This window comes from Lynx rufus, unplaced genomic scaffold (assembly GCF_022079265.1).
Source record: "Lynx rufus isolate CCGP_SWC_20201006 ecotype Redwood Valley unplaced genomic scaffold, mLynRuf1.p SCAF_15, whole genome shotgun sequence".
Classification (NCBI taxonomy): Eukaryota; Metazoa; Chordata; class Mammalia; order Carnivora; family Felidae; genus Lynx; species Lynx rufus.
Window position 1 is genome coordinate 49,863,918 of NW_025814829.1, and position 22,902 is coordinate 49,886,819.

Consider the following 22,902-nt stretch of genomic DNA (forward strand, 5'->3'; position numbering starts at 1 on the left):
AAGCTGGGTCTGGAAGCCATGTGTTCTGGATAAGGGATTGTAGACAATTAAAATCCCTCAGCACTTCACATTACAAAAGGAGTAAATGATAAAACAAATCTCTTACAGGCTGCTTGTGTGGGTGACGACGACTATCAGTGTGCTAGGAAAAATATGAAAAATGCAAACGTTTTAAGTACCGAGATCTATTTTGGGTCGTTCAATTTCTGCCCAGAAGAACAGTGAAACTATTTTGCTACGTTCAGCACTTCACACCATGCACAAAGATCTCTCTCCTCCTGGGCAGACTTGTTTTCAAAAGGAGTATGGCTACCCTGGCAACAGAGGCCACGGCTAATATCTTCCATGACAACATCTACTTTGAATAAGCTTTATAGTTCTTAAAAAAGCCAAATCAAGTCTTTGGATGAGAATCTCTTCCTCGGGTGCAATGTACCCTTGATCACTATTTTTGGTACATGACATACCTTCTTGCTCCAAATTTGGGGAATGGATCAGAAGTTCCAAGATTCATTATTTAGAGAATACTTTATTAGTTTCTGTAATCAAACCCATGTAGATAAGACCTTACACATTTAATACAGCGCGTTACCCCTGTACAAATGGAAAAAATTGTGTTTAACATTTCTAGACCAATATGGCTGTTAATTTCTGTACAATGCCAACCCAACACGGTACGACTGGGGTAGTTTTTCCAAAGTTGACAGCACAGCTAAGGTTTCCAAAAATTCAAATTATTTATATATATATATGTATATGTATGTATATATATATATATATTTATTTATTTATTTATATAAAAAGACCAATAGCAGTATGTTATGCATCAATAGCAGCAACAGCCTTTCCAGGTTCTGCGGTCATCTGCACAAGATTATAGACACATCCAGCACGCTCCATTAATAAAAAAGAAAAAAAACAGGTAAAAAAACAAACCCCCAGAAAACAGCAAAGTTCTGTTACTGTTGTGGTACCTGGCACCATTTTTTTTTTTTTTATTAGCTTCTCAATCATCATCTGGAAAGAAAACATTCTAGAATAACGTCATTAAAAACAGCTCTGAGAAAGCACGGTCACTGTTACGTATCATAAAGCAGGTACAAGGTATTTTACATTCACAGAGGTATGATACAGTACTGTCCTACATCTAGAATACTAGAGGATACAATTTAAAAAGGCATTATTTGAGACTTGATTCTACTTTTCCAGCAGAGGGCCCAAAGGGTGGTACAACACAGCTCTGGTAAAGAAATGCACCTTCTCAGACAGGATTTCCTGTCATTAAGGGCACGGTTCTAGGTATTCACTGCTCTTGATGAACATGAGCTAAAAAACCGTTAAAAAAAAAAAAACAAAAAAAACCCCACCAAAACCCAACAAACCCCATTGGATTCATACAAAGATGATGGAGTGGAGGCAAGCCAGACTCAATCTAACTAGTATTTTACCCAATCTGTCGTGTTTGAACGGTAAGAACTCTGTGGAAGAAAGGAGACGCCAAGTAGCACTTCAAAGCTTCGGGCCACAACCAAAACAGCATCATTTCAAACAGAAGCGGTTAGCCAAACCCTGCCCTCTTGGGGACGTCCAAGGGTGTGGACGTCAACATTTCATCATCTACTCACTCATCCAGGAAGAAGGGGAGATCAGTTACTGTACTTTGATTGTGTTCAACTCAATCACAAGGTTACAAAAATAGCAAGCTGCCATAATAAAAAATAAGGCTCCTCTATCCAGCACCAGTTACCTTCAGTTCTTGACCACCAAGCCCACAAATGCTACAACCATACCCAAAGCACACAGGGAGCAAAGAGACCACACCTGACACATTAGCTGGAATCACTGCTGTTCGGCATCAGCTGTTCCTCTGCAGGGTTATTTTCCTCTACTTCTGGTGTTTCATCTAACCGTAAGGATTGCAGTTCTAAATTCTGTGCACTCACGGGATGCGTGTGCATATCTGTACATAGATTCTGACCGAAGATGCACGGCGGTCAACCGAGTGTGCATCACATAGCAGGTGCGAGCCGGCAAAGCCTCACTTTACTGGTGCAGCAGCTGTGTGTCAGTGTAAATTGCTCCTGTGTCCCCTGTGTACCTCCAAGCTCTGGACAGGATAATGTCACAGACCATTTTACCCCTTTGGCTGCTGGCATTATCCGACTCAGTTCTCCCTCTTTCCCTGCTCCCCTCCCCCGGCCCCCGGCCCCGGCAATAAACCACAGCCTTTAAGATTTTGTTTCTTCTGTTTTGATCGCCTGAGGCTTGATTGGTCCAGTTCTAACAGGTTTGGTGGCTATGGTGGGTGCAGGGGGTGGCTTTTCTTCTACTTTTTCCTGACAGACACCAGGTGGGTCGGCCAGTGTTTCAGGAGGTTTACTGGAATCATTGTCCACTTTCTGGGCTTTGCCTCCTATCTGTTTGCTCTGTTGTTGTTCAGAGAAGAACCGTTGCGTGGACTGAAGAACCTCTGCTCTCTGCTTTGCCTTAAAAAATAAGAAACAACAACTGAAAATGCTGCAGCGCCACCAAAGCCCATCCATCAGTCTCAGTTCACACTCTCGTACCGACCACAAATCAGTCTTCCCCTCGCTGGTCTGGCCCAAAACCAAAAGCACCTCAATGATCTTTCAGCTTTTAACTGATAGATTTCTTCCTATCTTTGTAATCATTCCATGTGATTTTTTTTTTTTAAGCATTTGGAAACAGGACCACCTCCCACCACCTTTTCAAAGTTTGCCCTCTTATAAGATAAGAAGATAGAAATTGCTGTTGCTCTGTATCTTTTCCGGAACAAAACTTATTGATATCAAATTCTGTTTAGGGAAGCTGCTTGCAAATTTGAAAACATATATATGTAACACTTAAAACTTCTAGTTATCAATATGTGGTCTACAATAAAACGAAAAGGAAGCACTTATATTGTGGCATTACCAACACCTAGGACCAAATGTCTTGTGGCTGAGTCCTCTTCCCACAGCTCTCTTCTGCAGGGGAAGAGCGTCAGAAATTAGTAACTACAACTTCACTTGATCACTAAGTTCTGATAGCTCCTACCACATCCTGAGCTGGTAAAATAATCTCCTACTTTTAATGGCTACGTGCCCCGGAGAATATACTTACGTCAGTCACTCTGTAAATTATACCACTGTAGTGTACACAAATAAAATTTAAGTTTCTGTATCTCTTGCATACAACAAAAAAGCCCTTCGTGTTCTATAGGAAACCTGTACTATCCAAAGATCTAAAGCAATTCAAGAAATTTTTACCCCCCCCTCCCCGTTATAAGCTCTACTGTCATTTCCAACATGGGCATTATATGAAAATCAAGTGCCAAGGAGACAGAAGCACAAGTGGAAACCATGGCCAAATAGTTTCCAAAGATTTCTACACTTGTATTAAATATACAAGTATATTTAATAGTTATGAACAGATGGAAATCCCTGGGCACACAGCCGTAATACAAGTAGATAATATTTAACAAGAGTTTCACCGCAGAGTAGTCTTTAAATTTGATTACTCAGGATGAGAAATGAGGGATATTAATGCAGAAAGAAACCAGCCAGTCAACCAAATTTTCTAAGCGACTGATCATGAACATGTTTCTAATTCAGAGTAGAGCATTACTTTGGACACTGCCCTATTTGAAAGCAGTAAACGTTTCTTTGTTCTAGTCTGACATGATAAACACACACACACACGTAGTGACAAAATAGGCAGAATTACTAAGACCTCTAAAGTCAAGTCTAAGTAAATACAGAAATCAATGGACTCCGCTGGCTGTACAGGCAGACAGGTACAGTTTACGCTAGAAAATCTGTCCCCACACAGACTCCTAAAGGCACTCTTCTGCATCAGCAAACATCACGTTATCAGTGCCTTTTATCGTGAAGGATCCCAAAGTGCTTCTCCCAGTCCTTCATCTACAGCTGCACCATCTGCTGTGGGACGTGCCAACTCAGGTGGCGGGCAAAAAAACGGGCATGGAAACAGCTTGAGAAGAAAACTGTACATGGATGACTCATGAAGGAAGAAAAATCAAGATAGGTAAAAATCTCTTACCCACTCCAGAGTTTTCACATAACCATGATTTATATCTTAAGTTTGGGGAGGGGGAAAGGATAAAAAAGAAAACCAAAGGGGGGAAAAAAAAAGAAAATGGGGAAGCCTATAATAATCCGTATCGCTTTTTTGCTCTTCCAAAAAATGGTAGCAGCTAAACTCAGATCTCCCTCAAATATGTATTTTTAAAGTAATTCATTTTGCCAGAGTTTAAAATGTCAACTTGTTTGCTAACTAAAGTTGCAAAAAAAAAAAAAAATAATAATAATAATAATAAAAAAATTAAAAAAAAAAACAAAAACGAAAAAGTGGGGGGAATAGGGAGGAAAAAAAAGGAAAAAAAAAAACCAGGAGTGAATAAAAGCAGTTAGCTCGGTTAAGTCTGCTAAGACAATGAATGCCTGGGTATGTGGTTATGGTCCAGAGGCATCTTAAGACATGGTTCAGAGACAGATTCTTGCTCTGTTGGCTGTTAACACTGTACTAACCTTCATGTCTTGTTCAGCCTTCAACGCAGCCTGGGCCTGATTACCTCTGACTCCAGATAGTGATCCACAAGGACCCCTGGCTACATGTGGCAAACGAGCATGGCTCATGAGGCCTGTGGTCAGCGGAGGAGGCATCTGACTGGCCAGTGCCATTGGTGGCCTCTGAACAGGCGCTGGGAAGGTGTTAGTATGTGGGGCTCTTACCAATGGAGGGACCAGGTTAGGCTGAGAGAGAATCTGAGTGAAAAAAACAAAACATACAACATTGAACTGTTAAAAAAAAAAAATTCTGCCAACTAGACCAAGGTTGGCTTATCTCAGAGTAAATCTGTGCCCATTCTGCCAGTGAAAGGAAGTGTATGGATTTGTGCCATTCTATTACAGGACCAAGAACAAACAGGCCATGCTTGGAGAATCTAACAGAAAAATTAGGCAAAGCATGCTATGGCACTTCAGTGGACTCTAGCATTTCATTCAGCTACAAATTCTGAAGGGGAGATAGAAAAGCTATTAATTAGGATATTTTTTAAAAAGATATAATTGCAGAAAAGGCACACACTTATACCAAACATAATCTGAAGATAAATAAAAATGATACCAATTCAACAAATAAAGTGTTTTTTCAGGAACAAACGCTAGTTTGTGAGAGTTACTATCAATTTTAGTCTTTCCATACGATCAGCAAAGGGAAGAGAAGCCAACGTTTTTACACATATATTAGAACATCTTTTGGAAATTTTACCTCAACTACACATAGTTATCTTAAAAAACAACAACAACAACACAACAACAAAAAATCTTTAAACCTTGAAAACTTTAAGCACTGGGACCCTTCTCTGAAAAGTCAACTTCTTCAAAAAAAGATAAAAGAAACAGGACTAAAATAAGTGATCAGAGCTGTGTGGGGAATCTTTTGACTACTTCTCTTGTCTGCTTTAGAACTCTACGGATACTACCTGTATCTAGCTAAAAATTGCAGAGAACACAGGTCACAAATTTACTGTTAAATAAGAAGCTGTTTCTCATTAAAAACTCTGTTTCTAAACTAGTTACAATATGGCAAGATTATGAAATCAGAGAATTAGCCAGATTAGCACTCATCTGCAAGGAAATAATACTCATTTCTCACTCGTATCTGCCCACCTGGGGTGCAAACTGTGTAGGAAATGGTTGTGTCATTCTCACAGTGGCAGGGGCTGACTGGAACTGCTTCTGATAGACAATGCTGTTCATTTTGCCGGACTGGCTGTTCGGACTTGTGGAAGTAGCCCTTGGAAAAAAGCCATCACTGGTCAGTACAGTAGTGCCAAATAAACAATGCTGTCAGACTTTTAGAGACGTTGCTCTTGGTAGATTCTTCCTGTGTGGTAGCTGATGAAAATTTACCACGGTGAGTTACCAAATATTATGGCAGTGGAGAGACACTGGAGGGGGCAGAGGTGAGAAAGAAAACTAGCTAGATATGCCCTGTATTTAAAAAAAAAAAAAACTTAAAAATACAGTATAGCAAACACATTCTTAAGAATTTAATAGCTTAACATCTCAGATACAACTATCGGAATGTCTTGTGCTTACCACAGACCTGGTGACACAGTAAGTAAGATCTAACAAACAAATCGTGCTTAAGCATCTGAAAATCCAAATGCCCATTTTACCGGAAGGGACTAGATGTTGGTGTGGTACTTCTACCGCTGATCGGAGGTGTGCCTGGTTTTATATCAATGCCACTTCCAAAGGCTTTCAGTTCCATTTCAGACATCTGAAAAAAAAGCATAGGATAAACTCAGCATTTCTGGAATCCCGTAAGCTGAATGCTGTGTTAAGTGTTCTATATACGAAGACTTAATCCAGGAACGGTCAAAAACCTTCAGCACACAAATGCTATAATTAAGTTGCAAATACCATGGAATGATCAAGGCCAAATTTATGGATGGAAAGTCTTAAGAGATTGTGTAAACCCAATTCTTCCACAAAACTTGTGAATTGTTATTAGGCAAAAACCAGAGGAAGCCAAACACATTAAAAGTAAATAGATGTTTAAAAGTATATTGGGGTTTGAGGGGCACCTGGGTGGCTCAGTCGGTTAAGCATCCGACCTCAGCTCAGGTCACGATCTCAGTTTGTGGGATTGAGCCTCGTGTTGGGCTCTGCACTGACAGCACACAGCCTGCTTGGGATTCTCTTTCCTTTTCCCTCTCCCCCTGCACCTCCCCCACTCATGCTCTCTCCTGATCTCTCAAAATAAATAAATAAACGTTAAAAAAGTATCCTGGGGTTTGAGACTTCCTGGAAGGTGGTAAAAACCGATGCATTTTATTTATTTTTATAAACTACACAGATGCATACATCTAAACACATGGCCTTAAATTCTTAAAGAAACTGTCGGTTTCTCTTCACTTACTTTTCCCGTGGTTGCGATCATGCTATGCTGTGTTCCAGCAGGGATTAGTCCTCTAAAAGGCTGGCTTACTTGTGCAGGACGACTCAGGCTCTGGGCCTGGGCTTGCGGGGTGGTATGCTGTAATGGGGGCTGAAGAGTCTGAGGCAGAGCAATTAAAGGCTGCCCCGTAGATCCAAAATTAGGCAACGAAAGCTGAGATGCTGGTAAAGGTACCGTAACCTAGAAAATAAGCAAACAGTAACTGCAGCAATTTACTTATACCTACTGTATGTACATCCCTACAACTACATATACAACCCTTCATAAACTTTTGAATAACATTTTAAACAGACTACGTCAATCTGTTAATGTGTCTCACATATAATCTTTTGCTTACTGCTATCTCCATTCTTTTATTAAAGGTGCAACATTAAGACAGATTAGTAGTACAGACGATATAACCAAAATAATCAGGACTATCTTTGAATTAATCCATGGTACATGTCTAACAACCACATAATACAATAAAATCATGGGGTATAACCTAAGAAAGCAGTGTTCTTACCACTTCCCAAATAGACATTTCTATATTGTTTTCAGGTCTGGTCAAAATGACCTTTGACAATAAGAAACATAACCTTTCAGTTTTCATATAAACGGTATTTAACTTGAATGTCAATAAGGTAATAAATATATTTATGAATTTCTACCCTCCAAAGAGCCACCAAAATTAGTAATAAGAAAATGACCAATGGTCTGCCTCTCTCCTTCAGTCCTCTACGAACTTTTAAAGATTAGTTTTGTGACATTGCTAAGAGACAGTACATGTCTGTCATTTACACTGTCATACTCTGCCACACTGTTCTAAGTATGACATTAACCAGGGTGATGTTCTTTAGAGCCTTCCTTCGCCTCTAGCATAAATGGTTAAAGCACCTCTCACGCTTTTATGTAACTGTATATCCTGAAAATGGTTTTCGAACTTTTATATTCATGGTATCCTTTGTTACAATAATGAGTACATGGAAACTCTTTTAAAACAAACAGGCAAACAGCTGAACTGACTTTCATGTGGCCAAGGAAAGGGTGTTGTGGGACCGAGCAGGGTCTACTTCCAGTGACCCCATGGAATTCTAGGAAACCTCAGAGAAAAGTCTGACAACTATCGTACCATCTCCCCTATCCTGGTTCTATTTAAAAACTGCCAAGCAACAACAAAAGCAGTAAAAGTAATAAAATAATGAAGAAAATTGAGGAAATTTACCATGCCATAGTTTACCTGCTGGAGAGCACTTGGTGACTGGGCAGTGTTATAAAAATTTGTCTGACCAGGCGGTTGTACTTGTCCAGAATAAAGATTTGAAGCCTGGGTAAGATTTGCTCTAGCCTAGGAGAAATTTTGTAGGAAAACAGCAGTAAGATTGAAAAATTTCCAATTCAGACATCAAGTGTGTAACTTGAAAGCAATTTTTAAGAATTTTAGTATTAGGTAAAAAGAGCTTTCCCCCGCCATTAAGTCCTTTAACATTTTTTCTTTAAAAACAGTTTCTTGGGGCGCCTGGGTGGCGCAGTCGGTTAAGCGTCCGACTTCAGCCAGGTCACGATCTCGCGGTCCGTGAGTTCGAGCCCCGCGTCGGGCTCTGTGCTGACAGCTCAGAGCCTGGAGCCTGTTTCCGATTCTGTGTCTCCCTCTCTCTCTGCCCCTCCCCTGTTCATGCTCTGTCTCTCTGTGTCTCAAAAATAAATAAACGTTAAAAAAAAAAATAAATAAAAAAAAAAAATAAAAACAGTTTCTTTAAGTAACCTGTTGCATAGGAATACAATGACAATGTAGGATCCTAGTTCATCTTACCTGGAGAAGATGTGTATCAATCAGCTGGGAACCTCCTAGTCCTGATGCCTGACCCAGCTGATGTTCATACAAGATAGGAATAGGTTGCGTATTTGAGGTTTGTTGAAAGGCAAGACCTGATTGTGCCTTTGCAAGTTCCTGGTGTTGCACAGCTGGAAAGTTATGGATGGCAGTACCAGAAAGGACCACAGATGGTTGTGACAGACTGCTTTGCATAAAGGCTGGCTGAGACCTACATAGGTATTGAAGAGAAAAGACTTGTGTTAGCGAGTGAATTCTATTTTGGAATCTGGGGATCTTAAGAATGGGTATCCCAAATGACCAAGCACTCTCATTAGCACAATTAAGAAAAGAGAGAATGCAGATTGTGTCTAAGGCACTTGTGTCATGATTTAGAGCCCTGTACACAACAAAGTTCTAGGAAAAGGCTTGCTCTTCCTGAGAAACTAGTAAGATTTTTCTCCTCTTGAACAATGAGAATGATTCTCTTGTCATGTGTTCAATAGCAAGCTCTTAACCAGATCTGGTTTTCTCTTTGATATGGACATCCTTTTCAGATTGATAGCACTAATAGCTGACTTTTATTATTTATATTTCACTACTTCCCCTTATATATATGTTTCTTATAAAAGATCTCCACACTTCTATGGGATGAAGCAGAGTAGTTGTTCAGGATTACCCACAAAGTTTTGGTTTATTTTTATTGCGGTATAGTGGTCATATAACATTGTATTAGTTTCAGGTGTATTACATTATGATTCAGTATTTGGATTCTGAAATGATCACCACAACAAGTCTATTTAACATCTGTCACCATACATGCACATAGTTACAAAAACACTTCTTTCTTCTGACGAGAACTTTTAAGATCTACTGTCTCAGCAGCTTTATTGTTTAATGTTTGAGAGAGCATGTGTGTGCATGAGCAGGGGAAGGGCAAGAGAGACAGGGAAAGAGAATCCCAAGCAGGCTCTGCGCTCAGCACAGAGCCCAACTCGGGGCTTGATCCCACAAACCGTGAGATCAAGACCTGAGCTGACATCAAGAGTCGGGCGCTTAACCGACTGAGCCACTCAGGCACTCCTCTCAGCAACTTTAAAATGCCCAACACAGTATTATGGCCAAAGGCTGCAAACTGCTACTTATAAAGTAAGTCATGGCAGGAGAGGGGTGTGTCTGGGCGGCTCAGTCAGTTAGACATCCCATTTTGGTTCAGGTCATGATCTTGCGGTTTCTGAGTTCGAGTCCTGCATTGGACTCTGTGTTGATGGTTCAGGGCCTGGAGCCTGCTTCCAATTTTGTGTAACTATAGTTAATAATACTGTATTGCATATTCGAATGGTTAAAAAAAAAATACAATGCTGAAATCTAACTTCAGACTACCCTCTTACTTCTCGGATAGGGGCCTTCAAGCTATATTTTTAAAAATGCTAAGATAAAAAGTAACTAGATCAAAGTAGTGGGTTAAAGACAATATTACCCATAAATAATATTACGCTTTGTTAAAGCTGACATATGTGGCAGAAACAAAAGCCATTAAGCAGGAATGCTAGCCTGGAGTCACGACCAATCTTTAGAAGGTCTATGTTTCAAATACAAAATGGGAAAACGTAAGCATACTGTTATAAACTGCCCTGTCATGGCAGAAGTTAATTCAGGGATTCCATATTAATAAACATTATGCTGATTAGGTTGAGAGCAAGAAGTAGCAGAATGATGTAGGAATACAAACAACTGCTTTCAAAGGCTAACCTGTGCCTTCTAATATGGTTGTCATTAGCCACAATCACATACACAGCGTACATCATATTTCTATTGAACAGTCCTGGTCTTAAGAAGTACATCTTCCAAGACAGTCGTTAAGATGGGGATCAAGACACAGACCGTCAGTGCACAGCTACTCCAACTCCCACGGCTAAGGATGACATCGCTCATCACCGAACTCTTTTTTGCACAGCTGGAAAGTAGCCTCAAACTTTTCAACAATGTTTCGAGCAACTCATACCAATCAAAAGATTTCCTTGATCAAAAAAACAGTTTCTTCTGTATTTGTCACCATTCTCACCACCGCTTCTGTTCTTTGACATTCTGCTCTTCTCTCTTTAATCACACCCCATCCTAAACCCTGACCCCTTACATACTCCTGTCACCTGCCAGGTCTCGGCTCACACCCCACAGCAGGCATAGATTTCTAGTTGTTGCAGCAAGATGGCAGGGAGCCTTTTCAGGTCTGTTAGCAGCTATTTTCTGTGATTTCTAATTGTTCTGGGATTGTTGTTATCCTCATCTTCAAGAAGGTTTGAGGTCTCATTTTGTTAGGTAAAGTCTTGACTGAAATTACCAGAGGCTGAGTCTCATGACATATAATCATTTAACGTACTTTTATAACAGGGTCATCCTAGCTGGGGGGGTGGGGAGCGGAGAAGGGGGGAGGAAGGAGCAGTAGGGATATGGCAAGAAGGCCCAGCGGCCACAAAAGCATGTACCTGTACGGCTGAAGTGAGGAAGTGAACAGCTCCTGAGTCTGGGAAACGGCAGGTCCAGCACCGAGACCCAGCTGGGCCTGATGCTGCCCTTGCAGTGGCGCGTAAATAGGGATCGGAATCTGCTGAACTGAGGCTGGCTGCAATGCAATAAAAAACAATACGTGAGCACCATATACACAAATCACAACACTTGGGAAAATAAAAATTTGAGATATGAAAAGAATAAAAGAACAATGCCATGCATATCAGCTCCCTTTTCAAACGAAACCAAATGTAAACATCTAAATTTTCCTTTCAATACGTTACTTTTTCTACACTGTTAATCACTAAGGTTTGGCAAATTTGGGAAAAGTGTGAAAATTTGGCCAGTACATATCAAAGTAATCGTGGATTGTCCTATGTTGTCAACAGAAGATTTTAACTTCAAAGAGGCTGTTATTTGTAGCCCAAGGTAATCATTACACCATTAGCATGCCAAGAAACAAACGTCTGTGGTATTTACCTGAGAAAGACCTGGCTGGAAGCCTTGTTGCTGAGCCAAGGATGGCGGGGCCAAGCGTGCATGTTGGGTGTTGAATAAATGACTCGTGTCCATATAGAATGCAGGGATTTGAGCTACAGACCATCAGGAAAAACAAGCAGTAGTGAGTGTCTGAACTTCAGAATTTTCCAAATAGTAACTAAAAACTAAATCTTGAAGCAGATTTCAAATTAAATGAGCCTTCTGAAAATTACTACAGCCAAGGAAAAACTAGATATGTAGAAAGATGCAAAACTTCTGGCAGACAGGTATATGCAAATTAAAACAACAAAACTCTAGTACAGTTGACCCTTGAAAAACATGGGTTTGAACCATGCAGATTTTTTTCGAATAATTCCATATAGTACTGTAAATGCATTTTTCCTCTCCTTACAATTTTCTTAGTAACGCTTTTTCTCTAGTTTACTTTATTGTAAGAATACAGCATATAATACATATGATATACAAAAGTATGTGTTAATCAACTGTTTATCAGTAAGGCTTCTGATCAATAGTAGGCTATTTGTAGTTACATGTGGGGGGGAGGGGCTAAAACTTGTATGTGGATTTCTGACTGTGTAGGGCGTCAGCATCCCAACCCTTGCATCGTTCAAGGGGTCAACTGTACCTGTGATGATATAGGAAAACAGATATTCATATACTGCCAATGGGGTATAAACTAGTAAAATCTGACCTGATCTACTAAAAGTGAAAATGAACCTACCTGCTTACTGGCAAACCTACTCTAATTTTATATCTAATTAAGGAATTTAATAGTTCAAAGGAAGTGATGTTTAATAACTGAAAGAATTTGTTATAGATTCTTAACAAATTTCTATATATTATATAAACTATTTTGTGATTTGCTGTTTTTATATAATAGTATGTTTTGGAGAAGTTCCCATATTGTTTTTAATTTGTCATCATTATAAACAATATTGCAATCAATAAAAACTCTCATACATGTATCTCTTATTAATAGAGAAATTTATTTATATAAGATTCCCAAGTGTGAAAACTCTCACTACAGTTAAGTACATACACATAGAATATTCTGAGATACTTTTCTAAAAGAATTAGGTTCAATTTATACACTCACCAGCAATGAATTAAGAAACTATTAATAATACCTGTGACCCTTAAAGAAATCAATCTTTATATCTTCCACATAGAAAATGCCTTTCTTTGAATAGAAAGGCAAGAAATAGACTGTGTTCATTTATTTTTTTCTTCTTTGCTAATCTTAGTTTACTCTTCCCCACAAATTTTATTATCAATTTGTCAAGTTTCAGATCACAAACTTTTATAACTTGACTGGAATAACATCTAATGCAGAAGTTATTTTGCCAATTATTAGACACTAATTTGTCTAATATATTTGTAACATATGTATAAGGAACTGCTAAGAGTCCCAGAATACTTACCAAGGAGAGATAACATTAAATTCCATGAGGAAACAAATTTGCAAAGCAGATCAAAAAAATATTTAAACTCGAGGGGTGCCTCGGTGGCTCAGTTGGCTAAGAGTTCGACTCTTGATTTCAGCTCAGGTCATGATCTCGTGTTTTGTGAGACTGAGCTCTGTGTCGGGCACTGACAGCGTGGAGCCTGCTTGGGATTCTGTCTCTCCCTCCCCACCCTGCTGACGTTCTCTCAAAATAAATAAAGCTCAAAATTTTTTTTTTAATTTGAAAAAGAGAAAATATAAGCATTTTAAAAAGTCTTCATTTTCTAAATTCCCTATACCCAAGCCCAAAAATCTTACCTGCTGCAGACTGAGACACATAGACTTGTGGACTCTGTTGTTGCTGGGCAATAAGGGAAGGCATACAGCTTAACTGTGAAAAATGACTTGCAGAAGGTAGGCTGCTTGTCTGTAACTGCTGGGGTTTCACTTTACAGATATTAGGAGGGTCTGATGTGGTTGTAGATTTTGTACTCAAAGAAGAGGTAGTGTATGTACCAGCTCCTATACATGGGAGAGGGGGAAAGTAGCATATTTTCAAGTGCCATTGTTGTTCACTGTAAAATAACTCAAGCACCAGCTGGAAACTGGCAAATTCATGTTTATGTTCCCCACGTACTTAAGTAACAATCACCAAATGTAAACAAGACTATAAAATTTGGGGAAATATATACAATAAAAAAATACAAAGAGAAGACAATTTCAAAATACTACTCATAAAATAAGGTGGCCAAGGGCCTACAGGGTTGTTACAGTTTGGTCTCCAACTAATAGTGTTTAATCATCATAAAGAAAAGGAAGGTCAAGAGCATTCATTTATGGCTAGGCTAAATGTAACAAGACAGAAGGATGAAATGCTGCACCTTATGAATAATTAAGGATGTAAATGCATCTCAAGAGATCACAACTCCTCCTAAAAAGTCACGTAAACAAAAGGTTAGAGTTTTTCTTCTCTCCAGCAAAATACCTTAAGGGTAATCTTAAAAGCCGCATTCATTTATGAATATTTACAAACATCTACTAAGGTCAAGGCATAGACATTAAGAATATAGAAGAAAAAAGTGCTGCACCTTAAAAATCATTAATGTAAAAGGAGCCTTTAGAGATCACAAGTGCTCTTAAAAGTCATATAAACTTAAGGTTATAGTCAGTCCCCTCCCTCCTGGTATATATACCAGCAAAATACATTTATGTGATGATACCTTAAAAACAAAGACAAATTATTAGTAAATAAGTAGAGTTATAAAACTTAAGATCTTGAGGGATCAATTAGTTCTGTAGATCAGTGAGCTTTAATGACTGTAACACTGGAGGAATGACAATACTGGCATTTGATTAAAAAGTGAGATGTAATCATCATTCTTTTCAGACTTCAAAAGATGTTCTAAGAGAGGACCAAGATCAAGGTACGTTTGTTCTTCCTTCCACTTGAGTTTCTAGCAGTAGGATAATTGGGCAGGAAGTATAAAAATTTATCTTAATCGAGGAGAGTGTGGGGGAACCAGACCTGGAGGAAAGAAGTACACTTGACCTTTGAACAATACAGGTTTGAACAGTATGGGGCGGTCCCTCCGCTTACACATAGACTTCCCCCCGCCCCCCCCCCCCCCCGCAATTAAATACAGTACGGTACTGTAAATGTATTTTCTCTTATGATTTTTTTTAGTAACATTCTCTTTTCTCTTACTTTATTGCCAAGAATACAGTATATAACACATGTAACAGACAAAGTATGTATTAATCAGCTACTTGTATCAGTAAGGTTTCTGGTCAATAGTAGGCTATTAGTAGTTCATTTGGGTGGGGAGGGGAGGAGTCAAAAGTTATACCTAGGGAAAAGGTTATCCTGGGGTTTTGTTTTGTCTGTTTTTGTTTGTTTTTTGACTGCGCGGGGGAGGGGAGGGTCAATGCCCCTAACCCCTGCGTTGTTCAAGCTGGGTCCAAAGAAAGATGTAGGAACCTTCCCAGTCCCTTTATTTCCTAATCTCCCCACCACACTCCCCTCCTGGTTGCTTTACAGTCCCAACTCCTATCCACCCAAATGACTGGGTACAATGCTAAGTATAATGAAGATGTCTTACAAATTCATGGTAGGGAATGCTTGAAAGGGTCTTAAAAAGAGGGAAGAGAAATAGAATACTCTATGATTTGAATCTCTATGCTTGTCTTGATACATACTTTTGATTCATACTTTTGATAACACCAAAATAACTGTAGTATATTCTAAAGACCAATTCTTTTGGTATAGAATGCCAGAATATTGAAAGGCAGTAGTGCAATCACTAAATGAGGACCAAAGAAAGTAAATTATGTGCTGGATTATTTTATATCTTTTGGAAAGCAGCTTCTGTTGCTTTGGAAAACATTACAGAATAGTGGGAAAGCTTGAAATGAAATTTGTTTTCAATATAAGAAACGTGGTTATACATATGGTAAAAGGGTGTACTTTCCTAGAGTCAAGCATTTTAGAAATGTAATTACTTAAGAACTGTAAAGTCCCCAAATGAGATATAGTTTAATGAAAGGATTACATACTAGCAAAAAATTTAAGAAAGAAAAACACTTTCTAACCTGGGGTGTTCATGGACTCTCCTTAAAAACAGATGAAACAAAAAACAAAACCCACTAGATATCATCTCGTCAAATAACAGACTGGAAATTCTTTACCCCTAATTCTTCACCAGAAAATACACGTCATCACAATAGATTTAGGCCAACAATTCCTTCAAATTAGATACAGATCACAAAAATCTACAGCTCGTGTGATTCTTTGTTATTTCTGAATTGGACTATTAGCTATATATATAGGTTAAAAACTAAAAATCCAACTGTGAATTTTATAGAAAAATTTGGAGGAAAAAGATAAACATCTTTTCGCCAATTACTTATTAGTACCTATGGGGGGGTTGTTGCAAGCACACAGGAGGGCATGGGGGTGGGCAAGAAGAGTTTACAAAACAGCTAATGATCAGACCTTGTGCAGTCTTAAATATTTTAAAAATAGTAGGTTTTGGGGATAGTAAACAGGAAAAGATCATAGGAAATGTTAAATAATTAAGACATTTAAAGGAAAGGTATAAAACCTTCTACCTGATAGTGATGTTGTGGGAGTGACTGAAGCAACAGGAATCTGAGGCATTGATGCACTTGAGAATGAATTGTAATTAGCAGGGCTGGGCCCACTGGCACTACTGCTGACTCCACTTGCAATTGGAGGTGCTGTGGAAGTTACTGGAGACCCCTTTTCCCGTACATTTGGAGAATTCTCCCATGCCTTACGTGCTGACTCCATCTGTAATAAAATGGACATTTTTTTTTTAAAGGGGGAAAAAAAGCGAATGCAGAATACACATACCAACATATACATGTGTGCATATATTTAAATTCCAAATATAAAAAATAAATAAATAAATAAATAAATACATACATACATACATACATACATAAATAAATTCCAAATATAATCCTTCAAAAAAAACTGCAAAAATTTAAAAGATTAAAATCCTAAGGCTTTCAAACCTTTCACTTTCCCCTTTATCTTTGTTCCCTTGCTCTAACTGGGAGGCAGTAGGCTGTAATTGTGTATCTAAAGAGAGCTTGTTGACAGCTTTGGCAAAGAAGTCAGTGAAATATAAAGTCAAAGCTCCTGTATCATGTCCATAGGAGTCCCCACCCCTCCAGATGATAAAGAAACAGAAATGTCCTGCCCCTTAGGACTGACCTAAGGCTCTGACTCCAGTTGGAAAGGCACTGAAGGCCCTCCATAAATACCTATTCCTTCTGTATAAGGCAGTTGTCAAATGGCAGATGACAGGCACCTTTTGTTTGGCTGTTTTATGTTCAGTGTTTTAAAAGGCAAAGTAACCAGATAGGTTTTAGGCTTGGGTGCAGTAGAAATAGGTCTTGTTTTACACCCAGACCTCAACAAGCATTTCAGATACTGACTGCTGCCATTTGAATTTGTGACTACGGGCTTTACCTGTAGTCTCCTAGTTTCTTAAAATGTAAAAACAGGTTGCATTTTCATCTACCTAGACCAGTGCTACTGAACAGAAATGTAAATGCAAGCCATATATATAATCTTAAATTTTCTAACGTGTATTTATTTTTAATACAGGGAGAGACAGACCATGAACAGGGGAAGGTCAGAGAGAGGGAGACACAGAATCTGAAGCAGGCTCCAGGCTCTGAGTTGTCAGCCCAGAGCGCGACACGGGGTTAGAACTCATGGACCGCGAGATCATGACCTGAGCTGAAGTCAGCCGCTTAACCGACTGAGCCACCCAGGCGCCCCATAATCTTAAATTTTCTAATAGCCACATTTTGAAAAACTAAAGAGGTAATACTAATATCGATAACATCTTTTATTCAACCCAATGTATCCACAATGTAAATTAAAAACTACACATCAACACAAAAACTGACATGTTTTAATTTTTAAAAATATTAACATTTCAGATCCGGTGTCTATTTTACACTTACAGCACACACCTCAACTTGGACCAGCCCATTTAAGTGCTTACTAACTACATGTGGTGAACTGGATGGCACAGACGTAGATCTTCAACAGGAAGGAACAGATACACAGATTGTGGCGTTTTTAGACCTACTGGTCAAAATACTGGGCCAAGAAAAAATGCTGAAAGTAATCTATAAAATTCGGCTGTAAAAAATCAAGTAACAATTTTTAATGCCATAGTTAAGATGTTGTAGGTCTTTGAAATACCAACTTAAAAATACTAATTTTTCCCCTTGACAAAAACTGTCAACAAAATCCATGTAATAGAACTTTTCTATACTCATATATTACCCAACTAAAGAGAGATGTCAGAAGAAGTAAAAGTAAAGAAACTAGAGAAGTTTTAAGCTAATGACATTTAATTTAAATTCATTTGAATTTTAAATGTATATTTCTTCTTGGAATGTCAAAAACATTAAGTGAAAAGCAGTGTTGAATAGGTTCTCTGAAGAATTAACTGGCCTAAAGAATTTATGATGATATATTTGCCTATGTGAAATTAGACTAGCCTTGAATAGCATACAGTCAAAACCACACATTAAGACACAGTATAAAACACAGACTGAGACAGTCCTTCAAGTGGAAAAACAACGGCTGAGTAGGAACTGGTAATAAAGAGGAAGGACTGGGGAAAGATGGGGGCTGACACAAAGCAGAATGGTTACCTCATAAAATTTTAGTCTCAAACTTCTAGAATTGAACATTGGCCAACATGTCTCCCCCTCTCCTGAAGACCATCAAAGATTCGCTGTCAACCAATGCAGCATTAGGAGGCCCCGCTATAGAGGTTATACTTGCCCAAATTACAGAACTGAACAAACAGCACCAATGGAATAAACATACACACTTTAAAAAACCTTCACTTTATTTCATGTCTGTGCTTTTTAAAAAAAACCTGACTAATCTGAAGGTGAGTGGAAATTGATTTAAAATTCTCAACTCAACTGTAAAAGAGCGTCAGTGACACAGCTCAAAGTTATAAACACAAAAGGAGTTTTAAAAACAAGCCTAAATTTCTTGATATAAAAAAAATGTGTGTTGTGCTCGCTTCGGCAGCACATATACTAAAAAAATGTGTGTTGTCTATTATCTCTTTTGCCCTCTTATTCAAAATTATCCAACAAAAATCAAATCAAAATCACTTGTAATTACCTCATTATAAAATATTCTACTTATTACAGTGCATTCATTCAATTCACATGATTTACAGGAAAGATAGAAAATTAACAGTCTTACCATTACTGGTACTTAGGGTAAAAAACCATGCAACACCAAGCTAGTTGGTTTGTTTTGTACACAACTGATGCATCCAAACACTATGGTCCCTGAGAGGGACTCAGTACAAACACAGAATATAAGTGCTCTCCTGTATTTTTAACACAAAATTCGCAACCGTAACAAGCCTCACTTTAAAGTGGATTTAGAAATTAATAAAATTTTAGGGTGTAATTTGACATAACTATTTCCTCAGCTTAGTAGTGTTGCTTACCACACAAAACAAGTAAAAATACCAAAAGAATATTTTTAACATATGTCCCCTTGCATGCACTCATCAAGGACCTTTAGAGAAGGACGTTGTACGTACCTTGAAGGTGAGGCTGAAAGTAGTGGGAGGAGCTGAAGTGAGGCTGGAGCTCTGTTGGATAGTCTCCCTCTTAGGGAGGGGGAGGGTGTTGGGCAGGGGCACCTGAAAAGGTAGGCAACACACATCATCAAAGTTGCTACAAAAGCCCCATCACGGAGAATGCTAAAGTACTCTTTAAGGGTGTTTATTTTTCATCGGAGCAACAGGAAAATTTCATTACTTAGAGTTACATTGTGTCTGCAGTAATTGATATTTTTGGACATCTTAGAGAAATGCAATCTGCTTTTTTTTTTTAATTTTTTTTCCCCAATGTTTATTTATTTTTGGGACAGAGAGAGACAGAGCATGAACGGGGGAGGGGCAGAGAGAGAGGGAGACACAGAATCGGAAACAGGTTCCAGGCTCTGAGCCATCAGCCTAGAGCCTGATGCGGGGCTCGAACTCCCAGGACCGCGAGATCGTGACCTGGCTGAAGTCGGACGCTTAACCGACTGCGCCACCCAGGCGCCCCTGCAATCTGCTTTTTTAATGCATATTATTAAAGAAAAAGATCTGTTCCAAATATAAGGTATACACTCAAAGGCAGTTAAAATTTTTTTTAAATTTATTTAGAGAGAGAGAATCCCAAGCAGGCTCCATACTGGCAGCACATGGCCTGATGCAGGGCTTGATCCCGTGACCAAGAAATCATGGCCTGAGCCGAAATCAAGAGTTGGATGCTTAAGCAACTGAGCCACCCAGGTGTCCTGTCTCGCATATTCTAATGTGTATACTAATCACCAGGGGATGTTATTAAAATGCAGATTCTAGTCAGCTGGAGTGAGGTAAGGCCTAAAATCCTGCATTTCAAACAGGTACCCAAGTGGTGATGCTTCCTAGACCATACATTACATTATGTAGCAGAGCTCTAAGGAATATAATTTCCATTAAAATTTTCAGGGACCCATGGGTTCTATCAGAAGCATTTAACATGATAATGTAAATATTAAGAAATTAGTCTCCTTCCTGCAATTTAGTCAATACTCTTATAACTAGATTCAAAAACAAAAGTCAAATTGGGAGGAAAGTACAGAATATTGCTACCACCCTGTTACACTGAGCAAGCTGGCTCGCTCTAGTTATAACATGATTATGGCAAATATTGTCAGAAACGTGAATATATTACAAACTCTCTACACATATCTTTTCCCCTCTAAGTCTGCAGACCTTGAGATTTTATTATGTACTACAGTATGATTGATTTTGATGGTTCACTTATTCAGATAAAATGAGATGCTTAGCAAGCATTTTAAGGAATCATTTTAAGATCACTTTGTGTGCGGTACTATGGAGTACTAACAAATTGAGAATACCATGGACTACTTAATGGAGATTACTTTATACATTTTTTTAAATAGCTGTGCTAGGAATATTAATTAAAAAAAAAAAAAAAAAAAACAGGGGCGCCTGGGTGGCTCAGTCGGTTGAGCGTCTGACTTTAGCTCAGGTCATGATCTTGCAGTCTGTGAGTTTGAGCCCCGTGTCGGGCTCTGTGCTGACAGCTCGGGAGTCTGGAGCCTGCTTTGGATTCTGTGTCTCCCTCTCTCTCTGCCCCTCCCCCGCTCATGCTCTGTCTCTCTCTCTCTCTCTCTGTCAAAAAAATAAAATAAAAACATTAAAAAATAATAAAATAAAATAAAAACATTAAAAAAAATTTAAAAAAACCCCAACACCTGCATTTAAATCTTCAAGACATTCAAAGATTCAAGATTCAAAATGATTGTAACATTAAGTAATACTATCCAATAAACACCAGCTAAATATCTTAAATAAGTAGATTAAGCCTTGATAAGGGGAATAAACCTTTATCAAGAATAATTTTTTCAGGGGCGCCTGGGTGGCGCAGTCGGTTAAGCGTCCGACTTCAGCCAGGTCACGATCTCGCGGTCCGTGAGTTCGAGCCCCGCGTCGGGCTCTGGGCTGATGGCTCAGAGCCTGGAGCCTGTTTCCGATTCTGTGTCTCCCTCTCTCTCTGCCCCTCCCCTGTTCATGCTCTGTCTCTCTCTGTCCCAAAAATAAATAAACGTTGAAAAAAAAAAAATTAAAAAAAAAAAAAAGAATAATTTTTTCAAAACAAAAGCTCTATGCATAAAACCCTCAAACACACTGAGTGAAAAAGGAACATTTCAAAAGGTCCTAAAATTTTTCCCATGTAGGACATTTTTTTTTAAAGTATTTATTTTGAGAGAGTGCGTGAGCAGGGGAGGGGCAGAGAGAGAAGGAGAGAATCCCAAACAGGCCCTGCACTGTCAGTCAGCAAAGAGCCCAATGCAGGGCTCAAACCCAGGAACAGTGAGATCATGACCCGAGCCGAAACTTTAGAGCTGGACGCTCAACCGACTAAGCACCCCAGGCCCCCCTAGGACATTTGTTTTTAACGCTACGTTAGTTAAGTTCAGAATCACCACTATACTTGGCACAAATAAGCACCACTGTGAAATCACTCCAAACTGATGACCACCTGTAATTCTCCCTGACCCAAGATGATCTTCCTGTTTTCACACATGCTGTGGATACACAGCTAAAAAGCAAATGTAGACTACTTGCTCAGACACAGGCTGGGTCTCTCTCTTTTAGTTATCCTGCATGCACAAGGAACTACACTTTGATTAGCACTGCAGATCACACGGAAACCATGAAAACACTCTCATGAATATTTTCAATGACTTTTAAGGGTTCTGAGAACTTATTCATATTTCATGAACCGTATTTTTAGAGGGTGGTCTGGCAGAAAGCATCATATACTTTCTTGAAAAAGTGTCATCTAAAAATTTTTTTTTAATGAGAGAAGACAAAGTATAATTCAACTTTATGTTGAGGCTTACTGATTCAGTATTTGATAATCAACATAGTGGTATCCACAATTATCTGACAGGGCGTCTTTCTGTCCTTTCCAAATTTCCCATTACTTCTTACAGGAAATTAAAGAAATTTAAGACTATCTCCAAAAAGGTAAGGGAAAAGGGATTTGGTGTATCAAGAGAGGCTCTACCATGGAAAAGCTGGAGACATTACATTAATCAGCTCCTGAGGAGCTCTCCTATCACTAACAGAAAACATGCAACATACTCCTTTCTCTCTCCCTTTTCCTCAGTCCTATGGCCTGACCACTAAAGTTGGATTAAATGATCCCTAATGCACTTTATGTCTCTAAAATTCTATATACTTGATGCCAGATGTAAAACTAGAAAGCACAGGGAAAAACATCTGTAAGACCTAAGATTTTTATTCTCAGAATGATAGAGTTAAAGCCCTTTGTGTGAAAGGTTTAAATATATCTGTGAAGGAGATTTTTGAAAAGAATGAGCCTTATTGTATATTTTAAAAAGAGAGCAACTGGGGCGCCTGGGTGGCACAGTCGGTTAAGCGTCCGACTTCAGCCAGGTCACGATCTCGCGGTCCGTGAGTTCGAGCCCCGCGTCGGGCTCTGGGCTGATGGCTCAGAGCCTGGAGCCTGTTTCCGATTCTGTGTCTCCCTCTCTCTCTGCCCCTCCCCCGCTCATGCT

General features: G+C 39.0%; 1 protein-coding gene across 4 annotated transcripts in view; it reads right to left on the bottom strand.

Annotated features, from left to right (window-relative positions):
- Positions 1 to 509: 509 nt before the first annotated feature.
- PRRC2C (proline rich coiled-coil 2C) overlaps positions 510 to 22,902 on the bottom strand; it is a 98,372-nt gene continuing 75,979 nt past the window's right edge. For 2 of the 4 annotated variants that reach the window (XM_047077003.1, XM_047077002.1), the window contains exons 24-35: positions 19,358 to 19,459; positions 16,344 to 16,545; positions 13,554 to 13,757; positions 11,771 to 11,883; positions 11,269 to 11,405; positions 8,783 to 9,014; positions 8,210 to 8,317; positions 6,952 to 7,170; positions 6,206 to 6,309; positions 5,694 to 5,820; positions 4,551 to 4,787; positions 510 to 2,486 (exon numbers count right to left, since the gene is read on the bottom strand). In XM_047077003.1, coding sequence (XP_046932959.1) covers positions 2,229 to 2,486; positions 4,551 to 4,787; positions 5,694 to 5,820; positions 6,206 to 6,309; positions 6,952 to 7,170; positions 8,210 to 8,317; positions 8,783 to 9,014; positions 11,269 to 11,405; positions 11,771 to 11,883; positions 13,554 to 13,757; positions 16,344 to 16,545; positions 19,358 to 19,459 — 2,043 coding nt within the window. In that variant the 3' untranslated portion in view covers positions 510 to 2,228. The remainder of the gene's footprint in view (positions 2,487 to 4,550; positions 4,788 to 5,693; positions 5,821 to 6,205; positions 6,310 to 6,951; positions 7,171 to 8,209; positions 8,318 to 8,782; positions 9,015 to 11,268; positions 11,406 to 11,770; positions 11,884 to 13,553; positions 13,758 to 16,343; positions 16,546 to 19,357; positions 19,460 to 22,902) is intronic. The other 2 variants (XM_047077005.1, XM_047077004.1) reach the window with 1 other exon arrangement.